This window comes from Protobothrops mucrosquamatus, unplaced genomic scaffold (assembly GCF_001527695.2).
Source record: "Protobothrops mucrosquamatus isolate PMUCROS unplaced genomic scaffold, P.Mucros_1.0 scaffold1771, whole genome shotgun sequence".
Classification (NCBI taxonomy): domain Eukaryota; kingdom Metazoa; phylum Chordata; class Lepidosauria; order Squamata; family Viperidae; genus Protobothrops; species Protobothrops mucrosquamatus.
The window spans coordinates 377,593-390,631 of record NW_015387909.1 but is presented as its reverse complement, the minus strand read 5'-3'; the positions used below and the strand labels follow the sequence as shown (position 1 = coordinate 390,631).

Sequence of the window (13,039 nt, the reverse complement as noted above, 5' to 3'; positions counted from 1 at the left end):
ACATCCTTGTGTAACTCTTGCTTTGGAAGACCTATGTGTGAATGCTTGCCGTGGGGGCGCAGTGGTTAGAATGCAGTATTGCAGGCTAATTCTGCTGACTGACTACAATTCTGCAGTTCGATTCATTGTCTCAAGGTTGACTTGGCCTTTCATCTTTCCAAGGTTGGTAAAATGAGGACCCAGATTGTTGGGGGCAATAGGCTGACTCTGTAAACGTCTTAGAGAGGGCTGTAAAGCACTGTGAAACGGTATATAAGTCTAAGCGCCACTGCTGCTGCTATTGCTTGCTCAGCCCCAACATCGCTGTGTGGCCTTGCGTAAGTAAAGCTGATCTGTTCTACCAGAACTTTCAGCCAAGATTTCTTCCTACAACACTTGGAAAAGTTGAGTATTAACCTTTCAAACTGGAAATCTGTGATGAACTTCTGGTTTGTCCATCTCAGAGTTGGCCACCTTTTGATGGCTGAGGGTTCAGCAAAACATTTCAGGGGTAATGATGTGGAGTAGCGGGCACATCCTCTTTTTCAAACACACGAGTCAAGGCAAGACTTTTTTTCAGGCATTTTCTTGCCTTTTTAAAATCTCTATTAAGAGTTGTTATTTTCATGTATCTTCCTTCTCCCAATCAGTAAATATCTTGCCAAAAATGTCTTGGTCATTAAATTCAGCAGGACAGTTCGAGCTCTACTTTTAGGCTTCAAAAAAAAAGTAGATTGGACACCAAAGATATTCCTAAAGCCTTAAAGCAGTGGTTCTCAACCTGTGGGTCGGGACCCCATTTGGGGTCGATCGACCATTTCACAGGGGTCGCCAAGCAAGGCTGTCCGCCATTTTTTTTGTCCGCCATTTTTTCCCCTTTTCCGGCGGGTGCCTTACCTCCCTTGGGCTGGGCCAGCTGGTGGTCAGCCTGCTCCGTCTCTGCCGCTTGCCAGCTATGCCTCGGCCGGCGCAGGGGGCAGAACCACGCATGCACGGTGCTCCCGGGCAGGGAAAGTCCTCGACTTACGACCGGTTGGGTAGTCCTCGACTTATGACCGGTTTAGTCCTCGACTTACGACCGGTTGGGGTCGCGGCATTAAAAAGGTTGAGAACCACTGCCTTAAAGCTTGCTGCCTTCTTCCCTCTGAGCACAATATAATCTTCTTCATCAGCAGTTCCCAAAAGTCAAGCAGTTTCCCCTCTCTCGTACTATCTAAACATTTCTTCTCACTTTTTAATCCTGTAAATAACCAGGCACCTTCCAGTTCTATGTTTTGTGTTCAGCCAATTTCTTCTTAACACCAGATACAGTATTATCTTTCCCACCACCCAGCCTGCCTTCTGACATTTATTTTTTTTAAAAAAGGATGGTGAGCTGTTAGTAAATCCCTTGAGAATCCATTGGCCTTTGCCAGTCCAACTGAATTAATAAAAAAAGGGAAAGGAGAAAATGACAGGTGCCATTCAGAAACCTCTTTTCCAGTGGAACAGGATTGTCCTACAGCTGGCCATTGAAGTGAATGGGATGGCTTCACTTCCACAGCCGGGAAGAAGATAAATAGGGGCTGTCAGACTTGCGTTTCCTGTTTATTCCAAGTTGTTGTTTCCAAAACACAGCAGCCAGCGTTGTGCACCCAAAGCAAAGAATAATAAAGGCTGTGTCATACAGCTTTCCAAGATGGATGGAAACGTCCCTATCCCACTGAAACATCTGTTTGCCCTCATTAAACAGAGACCATTCCATGCCAAGCTTGAGTCATGCGGTGCATTTAGATTGAAACCACAGCAAGCAGACCTCAGGACATTTTTTTTACTAGAGAGTAGTAAGGCTGCCCTCGTTTACTCTCAGTTGTGATTTGAAAAAAAAATGCATAAATTCCATCCATATTCACGGTAAATGCAGAAAGTAATAAATGTGTATGTAGGTAGTCCTGCGACTTAAAATTACAATTGAGCCCAAAATTGCTAAGCGAGACAGTTGTTCGGTCAATTTTGCCCCATTTTATGACCTTTCTTGCCACAGTTGTTAAGTGAATCACTGCAGCGGTTCAGTTAGTAAGTGAATCTGTCTCCCCCATTGACGTCGCTTGTCAGGAGGTCACAAAAGGTGATCACATGACCCCGGAACACTGCAACTGTGATAAATAGGAACCAGTTGGCAAGCGTCCGAATAACCAAGTAACCATGGGGATTCTGGAACAGTCGTAAGTGTGAAAAACAGTCACAAGTCACCTTTTTCAGTTCTGTTGTAACTTTGAACGGTCACTAAATGAAGTGTTGTAAGTTGAGGACTACTGTATCCTTCTGAGAACAAACCAGCTGATCAACTCTTCAAAACACACCATACATGATGCAGTAGGGCTTCTCCTACTCTAGATATCTGGTGCTCTCAGAAGTCATATGGAGTCTAGGGCAGGGGTCTTCAAAACTTGGCCCTTTTATGACTTGTGGACTTCAACTCCCAGAATTCCTCAGCCAGGCACGCGTGCCTGGCTGAGGAATTCTGGGAGTTGAAGTCCACAAGTCATAAAAGGGCCAAGTTTGAAGACCCCTGATCTAGGGAGATTTTGCTTCTGAGTAAACAGGCAGCGAATTTGAGGGCAAATCTCATTTAAACAGCTTGTTAGGCCCGTTAGCGGATTCCAAGTCCAACTCCTTTTATTGCTACTAATTCAGATTTACACTGTGTTTACGGTTGCTCAAGCAGGTTAGATGAGGCTCTGCAAACAGCGCCTGTTCAAGATTCTGCCTTCCTCGAGGGAATTGATGCATTCAGGTCTATTTTTGTTTTGTTTTGTTTCCCCCCCCCCCCGAAGGAGAACTTTATTCAGTGTGAAAGTGAGACCTTTTCAAACTCCCAAAGTTCCCTCCCTGCTGTTCTGGCTGCCGTTTGCACATAATGAACAATTGATTTTAAGTCTAGATGTAAGGACAGTCCCAGAACTGCAAGCAAGACAGAGGGAGAGAGAAGGAATGTCACACTTAAAAATGTGTTACCTGGTGTGGCCACACAGTTCCTTTTTGCAAAAACAGGGCCATCGTCTTGGGCTCATCCCAGAGGTATACTTCTTACTCCGCTGATGTGACCCTGGCACAAGCAAAAATTGCACCGAATTAAGAATATCTTGGGAAAGGAGTGCATTATCCAAAGAGCTCACAGGATGGGGGTCTGTTGTTTCTGCCCAACAAATCTGCATGTACAAATGTAGACAAGCAGGAGACTTAACCTTTCTCTTGCCATTTAGAATCTGGCACCCAGCTTGATGTGGGATTCACCTCATTTCCTTGCTGCTTTTCAGCCCGCTCAGACCGACATGAAAAGATGCTTTATTTTCTGATAGCGGGAAAAGAGAACCCTCTTTGCAGCATTATAAGGCCTTTTTGCCCGGAAAAAGAATTATCTCTTGCCACTTACCTCTTTCTACAGGATTAGAAAGAGATTCTTTTTTTCTGCCCTCTTTTAGGAGAAATGGAAGAGAATGGTAAAAAAAAATATCTGGGCAAGCGTGTTTGGGCAGAAGGATGCATGTGATCTTAAATAGCTTGCAAGAGTTGTTTTCAGAAAAGTGGCTGTAATCAGACCCAGAATGTGAAAGATTGGATATGAATTAATATAATGAATGCATTTTAATGAGATATGAAAAATAAAATATCCTCAGTCTGGCAGTAGTGAGTCAGATGCAGAATAAGAGAGTTGGAAGGGACCTAGGAGAACTCAAGCAGGAGAATTTATACCATTTCAGATAAGTGACTGTCTAGTCTCTTCTTAAAAACCTCCAGTGATCAAGCGCCCACGATTTCTGAGGGCAAGCTGTTCCACTGGTTAATTGTCCTCATTGTTAGGAAGTTTCTCCTTAATTCCAGGTTGCTTCTCTCTTTGATATATTTAATTTTGTAGTATTTTGTGACTGTTCTAATAGTTTTATGGTTGCTTGCCACCCAGTGTTACTTGTTTGAGATGAGTGGCTATAGAAAATAAATAAATGGAGATGGATGGACGGGTGGACAGACGGGCAATGTGGAGGAACACAGTTAGCAAAAGTGCACCTGCAATCAAACCAAGATGACCAAAAGATACAGCTTCATTCTTTATATCTCTTTTCCCACGAAGTTACATAGTATTTAGCAATGATTGGAGTTGAGAGTTTTGTTTATCTCCCTTTTATAAATCTGGGGCTCACAACAACAAATAACGTTATCAGTTTGAAATGGAATAGCTTCACATGGTGTACTTAAGGCTTCTCTGATATGAGTCTGGCAAACAAGTCTCTTGAATAAATTATTTGGAAACTGTAGAGCAAGTATTTATACATTGTCAAGCTTTGTATATACATAGCAGTCTGTTGCTGATGTTCATCATAGTCTACAGTCAACTTTAATACTAAAATATCAAATGTCACCCAGCTGCATTTGTTTTAGAAAAAGCTTACCAGGGTGAAAGCTAAGATGTATTTAGCCTGAACGTGGGCCCACTGCTTTCATTTTGATTATTAAGATATAAATTCTAGAAAATTACTACATGGGCATACCACTACATTAATTTCCAAGATCAGAAAATGTACATTACTTAAAACGTTTGCAGTCTGAGGATTTCTAATGTATGATTTTTTTTCTACTGGCCGAGCATTGGGATCATAAGCCTCTGGCCCACAATGAGCACATTGTGTAAGCTACAACATTCCACTGAGATCAATTTGTGTGTTTGGTTTTTCGTTGCCAAAGCCATTCTGTCATTTTTGAGGCTCAAAAGGCTGTTCTGTAAATACAACCATGCATGAACCATTTACTTAACGAACTCTTGAGTTGAGTAAGTAGACCAGTGAATTAAAAGGAGGGGGGGCAGGATAATTAATGGGAATGTTGCTTAGTGCACTCCGAACACTTATTAGGTTTACCTCTAAGGAAAAGCGGTGGCCCTGTATAAAGTGTGGAAAATTCATTTCAACAAGAGATGTAAAATCGTACAACTGCTTACTGTGCTCTTGGGAGAGCTTAGATTTGAAATGGGTGGGATGTTTTCACTCGCTTCAGCATTTTATTAGAAGTTTTCCCGTTCTCTTCTGCCTTGGTAGAAAAAAGAATTATTCCCTCTTCACAGGTGTTCCTAAAATCCATGGAATCCTTAATGCTAATGAATCAGTAAATTAGCGTGTTCCCATCACTGGGATTAATAACGGGTCAGATTCTGGCAAGGGAGAAGTACCTTCTCTGTTACATGTTCACAGCCTCCGTTCACCATGAGATCTTTGACCAGCTCCAAACTTAATCCTGTTGTAAATTCTGTTTATGACCCATCCATTCTCCAAAGCATTCCAATAATAATGTAACCTTCCTCATTCTCTCCCCCCCCTTCTGATTCTTTGAACAGCTCTCTCATTTTGCTCACAAAACTTAACTTGGAATTTGAATCAATAGGGGTGACATGATAGCAGTGTTCCAATATCTCAGGGGCTGCCACAAAGAAGAGGGAGTCAAGCTATTCTCCAAAGCCGCCTGAAGGCAGAACAAGAAGCAACGGATGGAAACTAATCAAGGAGTGAAGCAACCGAGAACTGAGGAGAAATTTCCTGACAGAACAGTTAATAAGTGGAATGGCTTGCCTCCAGAAGTTGTGGGCAACACTGGAGGCTTTCAAAAAGAGACTGGACAATCATTTGTCTGAAATGATATAAAGCAGGGGTGTCAAACAGCCGGCCCGCGGGCCGGTTTCATCATACTGAAGCCGCGCCCACCCCATTGCTGGCAATGGCAAAACCGGCCCGATACGAGTTTGACACCCCTGATATAAAGTCTCCTGGTTGAGCAGGGGATTGGACTAGAAGACCACCAAGATCCCTTCCAGCTCTGTTATTTGTCAACCCAATTTCTGGGTGTGAACAACAACCTGAAGCATAAACTAACCAACGAGGGTAGTGTGCTAAGCCACAAAGAAACAAAGCAAAGTTAAAAATAACCGTGTTAGGTATATACAAGTGCAGGTGTTTTATTATTTATTTATTAGATGTTTATCCCATCTTTATTACTTTATAAGTAACTCAAGTTGACAAACATGCATAATATTCCTTCCTCCTGCTATTTTTTTTTTTGGGGGGGGGTCCTTTGCACACCTGGAAAATATGGAACTGCTTAGGCTGAGAAAACATGATGCTTCTGAAGAGCATCCCTCAGTTAATTTCATGTCTTATCGTAGATTTAAATCTGGGTCTTCCCAGTTTACACTTATTTATGGGATGTTTGGGGTTATTATATATGATATGACATAGTTTCCCTCCATTTTCCATTATTATTATTGCAGTAGCAGTTCCTTGCACCCAGGTGTGAATCCTCTGCCAATCCAGTGCTTTATATCATTAAAACCTACCATGCAGGGAAAAAAACCCAGAATGTATGATGCGCAAATGATCACCAGAGATAGCAGTGAGCATCATAATGACAAAGAGAAAAGACTAGCATTTTGTTAATTTATTAACTCTAGGGACTCACAGAAGGTTTTATAGCAGATTTTCAAAACTGCAGTATTTTGACCTTTTAAACTTTCTGTGTGCGGTTTATTCCTGTGTTTTGAAGAGTTTATTTTTCTTGGGGATTTGCACATTCCTTTTATGTAGTTGAACATGTCTAACTTTTGTAAGATGCACTGATTTGGGGTGGGGGGGTTCAGACTTGAGGTAAACAAGAACGAGAGATTCGAGACGGTATAATGCCGATTGTTTGAGCTTTAAAGCTTTTGAAAAAGTCAGCCTTTTTTTAAGTAGGCCTTGTATATTGTAATGTAAGCAGAACATAAGGAAAAAAAATCCCAGTAGATTTTTTTTTTAACGTAAAACATGTTACTATTTGCAGTCAGGATTCTTGTATTTTAAAAAAACGCACAGAAAAATGGATTAATTAGAATGCTTTTAAGACACCAGTGCTGCTTATTATGCAGAAAAGTTAATTAATCACCAGAGAACTGGATTTATAAGCAGGCAGGTATATGACTAGGCCGGGGAAACAAAAGACCCAAATCACAAATTGCCATGCACATGCATAGCACATACATTACACAATCAAACACACTTCTTTTAACCTTAAAATATTTAAACCACATTGCACAAACAGGTGATTTTACATGGAACAACATTTCCCAAACCATTACATTCCAGAAGTGTTGAGCTAGTAACTCCCAGAACTAAATAATACAGGCATTAGACCAGGGGTAGTCAACCTTGGCTCTTTTATGACTCGTGGACTTCAACTCCCAGAATTCCTGAGTCAGCTATGCTGACTCAGGAATTCTGGGAGTTGAAGTCCACGAGTCATAAAAGAGCCAAGGTTGACTACCCCTGCATTAGACAATCTTGAATTCTGCTTATGATTTACATGATGGCATGCAAAAGCCAAATTTGAGGCCATCATTGTGGTCACAGGTCCAAATAGAACAGACATGTCAAACACATGGCCTGGGGGCCGGATGCGGCCCGCGAAGTGGTTTCATGTGGCCCGCGAAGCCATCCTGGAAACAGTGAGGGAATGGCCCCCGCTGCCTTGGCCCTGGCCCAGGCCGGCCGGGAGCCAATGTACAATTTTGTGGTGGCCATCTTGGCACTTGCCCCAGAAGACGATGCCTTGGCACTTGCCCCGGTCCCACCCCCTTCTGCCAGAGACCCTCAGATCTGTCCCACTCCTGCCCAGGCCCCCCATAGGCACCCTTGACGCGAATGTAGAACGGGCCACGGCCACCCAGTAGGCCACACCCACTCCATCCACGCCCACCCAGTAGGCTGCACCCTCTCTGGCCACACCCACCGGCCCTCCCAGGGCAACCGCAATGCTGATGCGGCTCTCAGTGAAATTGAGTTTGACACCCCTGAAATAGAAGGTCGAACAAGCTCTCTTTGAGATGCCTATAGTAAAATCAAACCAGAATATCTCCATTGAAGATGGCAATTGTATGTTGCAGACCGGGAAATGTAACTGTGGGATCCTTGGTGTTCTCTGAGGTTGGTTGTTTTCTTGCAGACATTTCATTACCAAACTAGGTAACATCATCAGTGCTAGGAGGGGGAGGGGTTTGCTCTTATTTTTATATAGTAGCAGCTTGCCCTGTCAAATGTTGGTGGGAGTGTTCTTGGTGGTTCCTTAATTAGGCTGTGGTTTTCTGTTAGTTTGTCTGCTTTGATTGTTCCTTGATTTGGGGTTATCAATCTCTGCTCATAGAGAAATGTCACTTTTAACCTCAAGTCCCAAAGGTGCTTTTTCCAAAAGGCAACTACACTTCCTTGGGTTTTTTTCCCTTGAAGACATTTCCCTTCTCATCCAAGAAGCTTCTTCAGTTCACAGAAAGACTTCACTTCTGTGAAAGCAAAACATTTTCAAAGGGGGGATAAAAAACCCAAGAAAATTCAGTTGCCTTTTGGGAAAAAAGCACCTTTGGGACAATCATGACCTGGATGATTGAGACTCTCCATAGACTTTTAGCATCAAGGCATAAATAAGTACTGGGAATACTAATGAATATGGATCGAAATCATTACTTCCTGTATATGCCAGCGTTGGAAAGAGCTCTGTTGTAGACGATGGTGAAGACAAGCCTTCTGACTTGATTTTGTACCTTGTAACTTAATGATGTGGAAAAGTAATATCCCTGTGTTTTGAGTCACACTTCTAGGGCAATAGTGAGCTGATTAGCTTCATCTTTTCTCCTCCTTGCTGGCTTTTTCCTCTTGTATAAATTTACTTTAATTGCCGGCCTTATCTCGAAACTGCTCTTTAAACGACCTCTTGTTAGGTCTACTTAAAGATCATGTGTCTTTGTGTGTTTGGCAGGCTCTGGAAATCGACACTCAACTCACACACATACATCCCCCCCCCGAACAAGAATACAGAAACAACACCAGCAAAAGGGGAGGGGGGGAGATCTCCATTAGCACATCCTGCTGCACTGCCTTGATTGCATAATCAACAGCTAATGAAATTGTCCTGGTAACCAGAGTGAGGGGGTTTTGAAGCACATCCCCTCGAGACTGAAGTGGAAAGAGAATTGTGCCACTGTAACTGTGAAGCCTATTGATTGTTCCCTGTTTGAATCTGATTACGCTTAAGAGGAGTAAAACAAGGACGTCGTCTCCAAACTTGACTCACGTGACTGTCGTTTTGCGTAGAAAGTTGCCGTTGGGAGGCATTGTGAGAAATGCAGGCGTCTGGACATGTTATCAAGACCAGATCGAGAGGATGCAGACTATAATTGGCTAACTAATTTTCAGTAGGCCAGGGTAAAGTTGTCAGTGTGGCCTGTTGCCTTGTCTGGCCATAGAAAACATTCTTCAAAATTGCGAAGGAGCTTGAGAAGCATCAAGACGATGGGTTGCAAGAGAGAACAATGCTCTTACTTCTTTAGTAGTCCCAATAGAAGAGAATATGTGTAGCTCAGAGTTGAACTGGGGAGTCATAAAAGGGCCAAGTTTGAAGACCCCTGCTTTAGAATGTCATAATATCCTGCCTGCACTAATGTTCTCTCTCTCTCTCTCTCTCTCTCTGTGTGTGTGTTTCTCCCTCTCTCGCTGTTTCTCTCTCTCTCTCTCTCTCTCTCTCTCTCTCTCTCTCTCTCTCTCTCTCTCTCTCCTCTCTCTCTCTCCTCTCTCTCTCTCTCTCTCTCTCTCTCTCTCTCTCTCTCTCAACAGGAGGAAACCCCAAAGGGAAGTTTGCCCTTGGCCTAGTTCAGAATGAATGGAAGGTATACGTCAAGAGACCTCTGGATCGAGAAGAACAGGATGTCTACCTGCTGAACATTACAGCCACCGATGGACTGTTTGTAACCCAGAGTGCAGTGGAAGTGATTGTCACAGATGTGAACGACAACAGCCCTGTCTGTGATCAGGTCAGTTGGCAGCTTTCTCAACGGGATGGAAATTAAGATAGATCAGACAAACAGATACATAAAACTAAAGAATTTTTTTTTTGAACATATTATGTATCATGTTTCTAATGACAACTATCTGGGGATGGGTCCGCGTGATCTAAAAATAGATAATGAATGGGGCGCCGGTGTTGAGCAGCACTTCCAAACCAACTGCTGTGTACATGGCATAGGAAAAAGAGGAGTGAGGTAGCAGTGCGGAATGAAGACTGGTACTCTGTACAGAAAGCGATAGCAATAGCACTTAGACTTATATACAGCTAGAGAGTGTTTTACAGCAGGGGTCCCCAACCCCCGGTCCATGGACCACTACCGGGCCGCAGCATGCCAGCAACCGGGCCGCACAAACAAGCAAAGCCCCATCCGTGGGATGCAGGTAGCACACAAAACCACGCCCCCTCCAGTCCACGGCACCAGGGACCAGTTACATGGAGAGAGATTTTTCCGTGGACTGGAGGGGGCGTCTAACCAGTTTACAGAATCAGCATATTGCCCCCAACAAAACAGAGTCAGCATATTGTCCTCATTTTACCAACCTTGGAAGGATAGAAGGCTGAGTCAATCTTGAGCCACTCAAGATCAAAGCCCTGGCAGTGGGCAGAGTTAGCCTACAATACTGCATTCTAACCACTGTCTCGCCACGGCTTTTCATCTCTTTCAAAAGAGATGAAAACCAAAGAAATTCTGAAAGTAAATGTATTTAGCTTCTCAAACGTAGTGATAAAGTCAGCTTTTCCTAAGGCGAGATTAGTGTTAGGAGTGTTTAGTTAATCTGAGAGCTGTAGATGTGAGAGGTCTTTGGTGCTGTCTGAACTTGGATGTTTTCATTACCCAAACTCGGTAACATCATCAGTGCATTGTAGTGTACAATGCACAGTGATGGTACAGGTGCTTAACAGAATCTCAACCAAGAGGATATGGTTATTTAGCCCATCTACCTTTCCACTGGCAGATTCAAAGGAATCCCTCAAATTACTGTCAGCCAAATTTGCTGCATCCCCACACAGCAAAACTGTCACAACACATAAGTTTGCAAAGCATGTTCTCCAATTTGGTGCCCTCCCAAAGTGCTGACCTACAATTCTTGCCGTTGTCAGACTCAGCCTGAAAACCACAACTGGTGTACCAGATGAAGCTGTTTAAAGGCCTTCCTAGCCCCATCTGCCACCTGCTTTTCAAACAGGAGACCAAGAAGTCCCCAAATTGTGCATCCCATCCCTTATGTGGGGAAATTCTACTTCATCCAAGCTCAAGGGTGGAATATTCCCTGATTTGGACAGTCCAAACAATCCAAGCTACTCAATCTTGGTAGGATTGAGTAGGATCCAAACTCATCAGCTTCCAGACACTGGGACAGAACCTCGACAGAGCCAGCCCAGAGTCAAAAGATATAATTGGGTAACATGAGCCGTGGTGGCACAGTGGTTAAAATGCAGTACTGCAGGCTACTTCTCTTGACTGCCGGCTGCTTGCAGTTTGACAGTTCGATTCTCACCGGCTCAAAGTTGACTCGGCCTTCCATCCTTCCGAGGTCGGTAAAATGAGGACCCAGATTGTTGGAGGCAATATGCTGACTCTGTAAACCACTTAGAGAGGGCTGTAAAGCATTNCTCTCTCTCTCTCTCTCTCTCTCTCTCTCTCTCTCTCTCTCTCTCTCTCTCTCTCTCTCTCAACAGGAGGAAACCCCAAAGGGAAGTTTGCCCTTGGCCTGGTTCAGAATGAATGGAAGGTATACGTCAAGAGACCTCTGGATCGAGAAGAACAGGATGTCTACCTGCTGAACATTACAGCTACCGATGGACTGTTTGTAACCCAGAGTGCAGTGGAAGTGATTGTCACAGATGTGAACGACAACAGCCCTGTCTGTGATCAGGTCAGTTGGCAGCTTTCTCAATGGGATGGACATTAAGATAGATCAGACATACAGATATATAAAACTGAAGAATTTTTTTTGAACACATTATGTATCATGTTTCTAATGACAACTATCTGGAGATGGGTCCGCGCGATCTAAAAATGAATAATGACTGGGGCGCTGGTGTTGAGTAGCACTTCCAAACCAACTGCTGTGTACATGGCATAGGAAAAAGAGGAGTGAGGTAGCAGTGAGGAATGAAGACTGGTACTCTGTACAGAAAGCGATAGCAATAGCACTTAGACTTATATACAGCTAGAGAGTGTTTTACAGCAGGGGTCCCCAACCCCCGGTCCATGGACCACTACCGGGCCGCAGCATGCCAGCAACCGGGCCCCACAAACAAGCAAAGCCCCATCCATGGGATGCAGGTAGCACACAAAAACACGCCCCCTCCAGTCCACGGCACCAGGGACCAGTTACATGGAGAGAGATTTTTCCCTGGACTGGAGGGGGCGTCTAACCAGTTTACAGAATCAGCATATTGCCCCCAATAAAACAGAGTCAGCATATTGTCCTCATTTTACCAACCTTGGAAGGATAGAAGACTGAGTCAACCTTGAGCCAGTCAGGATAAAAGCCCTGGCAGTGGCAGAGTCAGCCTGCAATGCTGCATTCTAAGCACTGTATCGCCACGGCTCTTCGTCTCTTTCAAAAGAGATGGAAACCAAAGTAAATTCTGAAAGTAAATGTATTTAGCTTCTCAAAAGTAGTGATAAAGTCGGAAAAGAAGCCTAGAGAGCAGCTGGAGGGCCAGCCGAACCGAACCCGACCGAACACAGGTTAGGACACATATTAGATCCTACCTAGTGGCGATGAGGGCGGCTAGGACTAACTACTATTCCTCGCTCATCACGTCATCAGATAACCGCCCGGCCGCCCTCTTCAGGGTGACCCGCTCTCTCCTCCAATTGGGGGGGGGATCCCCTGGAGGGGAGGGCCGAGGACTTTGCGCAATATCTGCATGACAAAGTCGTGCGGATCCGGGAAGGCTTGGACTCCGATTGGTTGGCCCAGGGAGAGGTGATGGAAGCAGGTCTTGAGACGGTTGTATGGGAGGAGTTTGACTCTGTTGCTCCCGAGGACGTGGACAGGGTCTTGGGAGGGCTGAACGCAACCACATGTTTGTTGGATCCGTGCCCCTCCTGGCTGGTACTGGCAGCCCGGGAGGGTACACGAGCCTGGCTCCAGGGGATTGTCAACGCTTCTTTGCAGGAGGGTGCCTTTCCTGCGGCCCTTAAAGAGGC

The 13,039-nt window shown here is 44.3% G+C and overlaps 1 protein-coding gene across 1 annotated transcript in view; it reads left to right on the top strand.

The window, feature by feature from the left end:
* Positions 1-13,039, top strand: part of FAT3 (FAT atypical cadherin 3) — a 285,051-nt gene that overhangs the window by 169,970 nt on the left and 102,042 nt on the right. Inside the window, exon 11 of the mRNA XM_029285492.1 lies at positions 9,642-9,838. Within this exon, the coding sequence (XP_029141325.1) occupies positions 9,642-9,838 (197 nt within the window). The remainder of the gene's footprint in view (positions 1-9,641; positions 9,839-13,039) is intronic.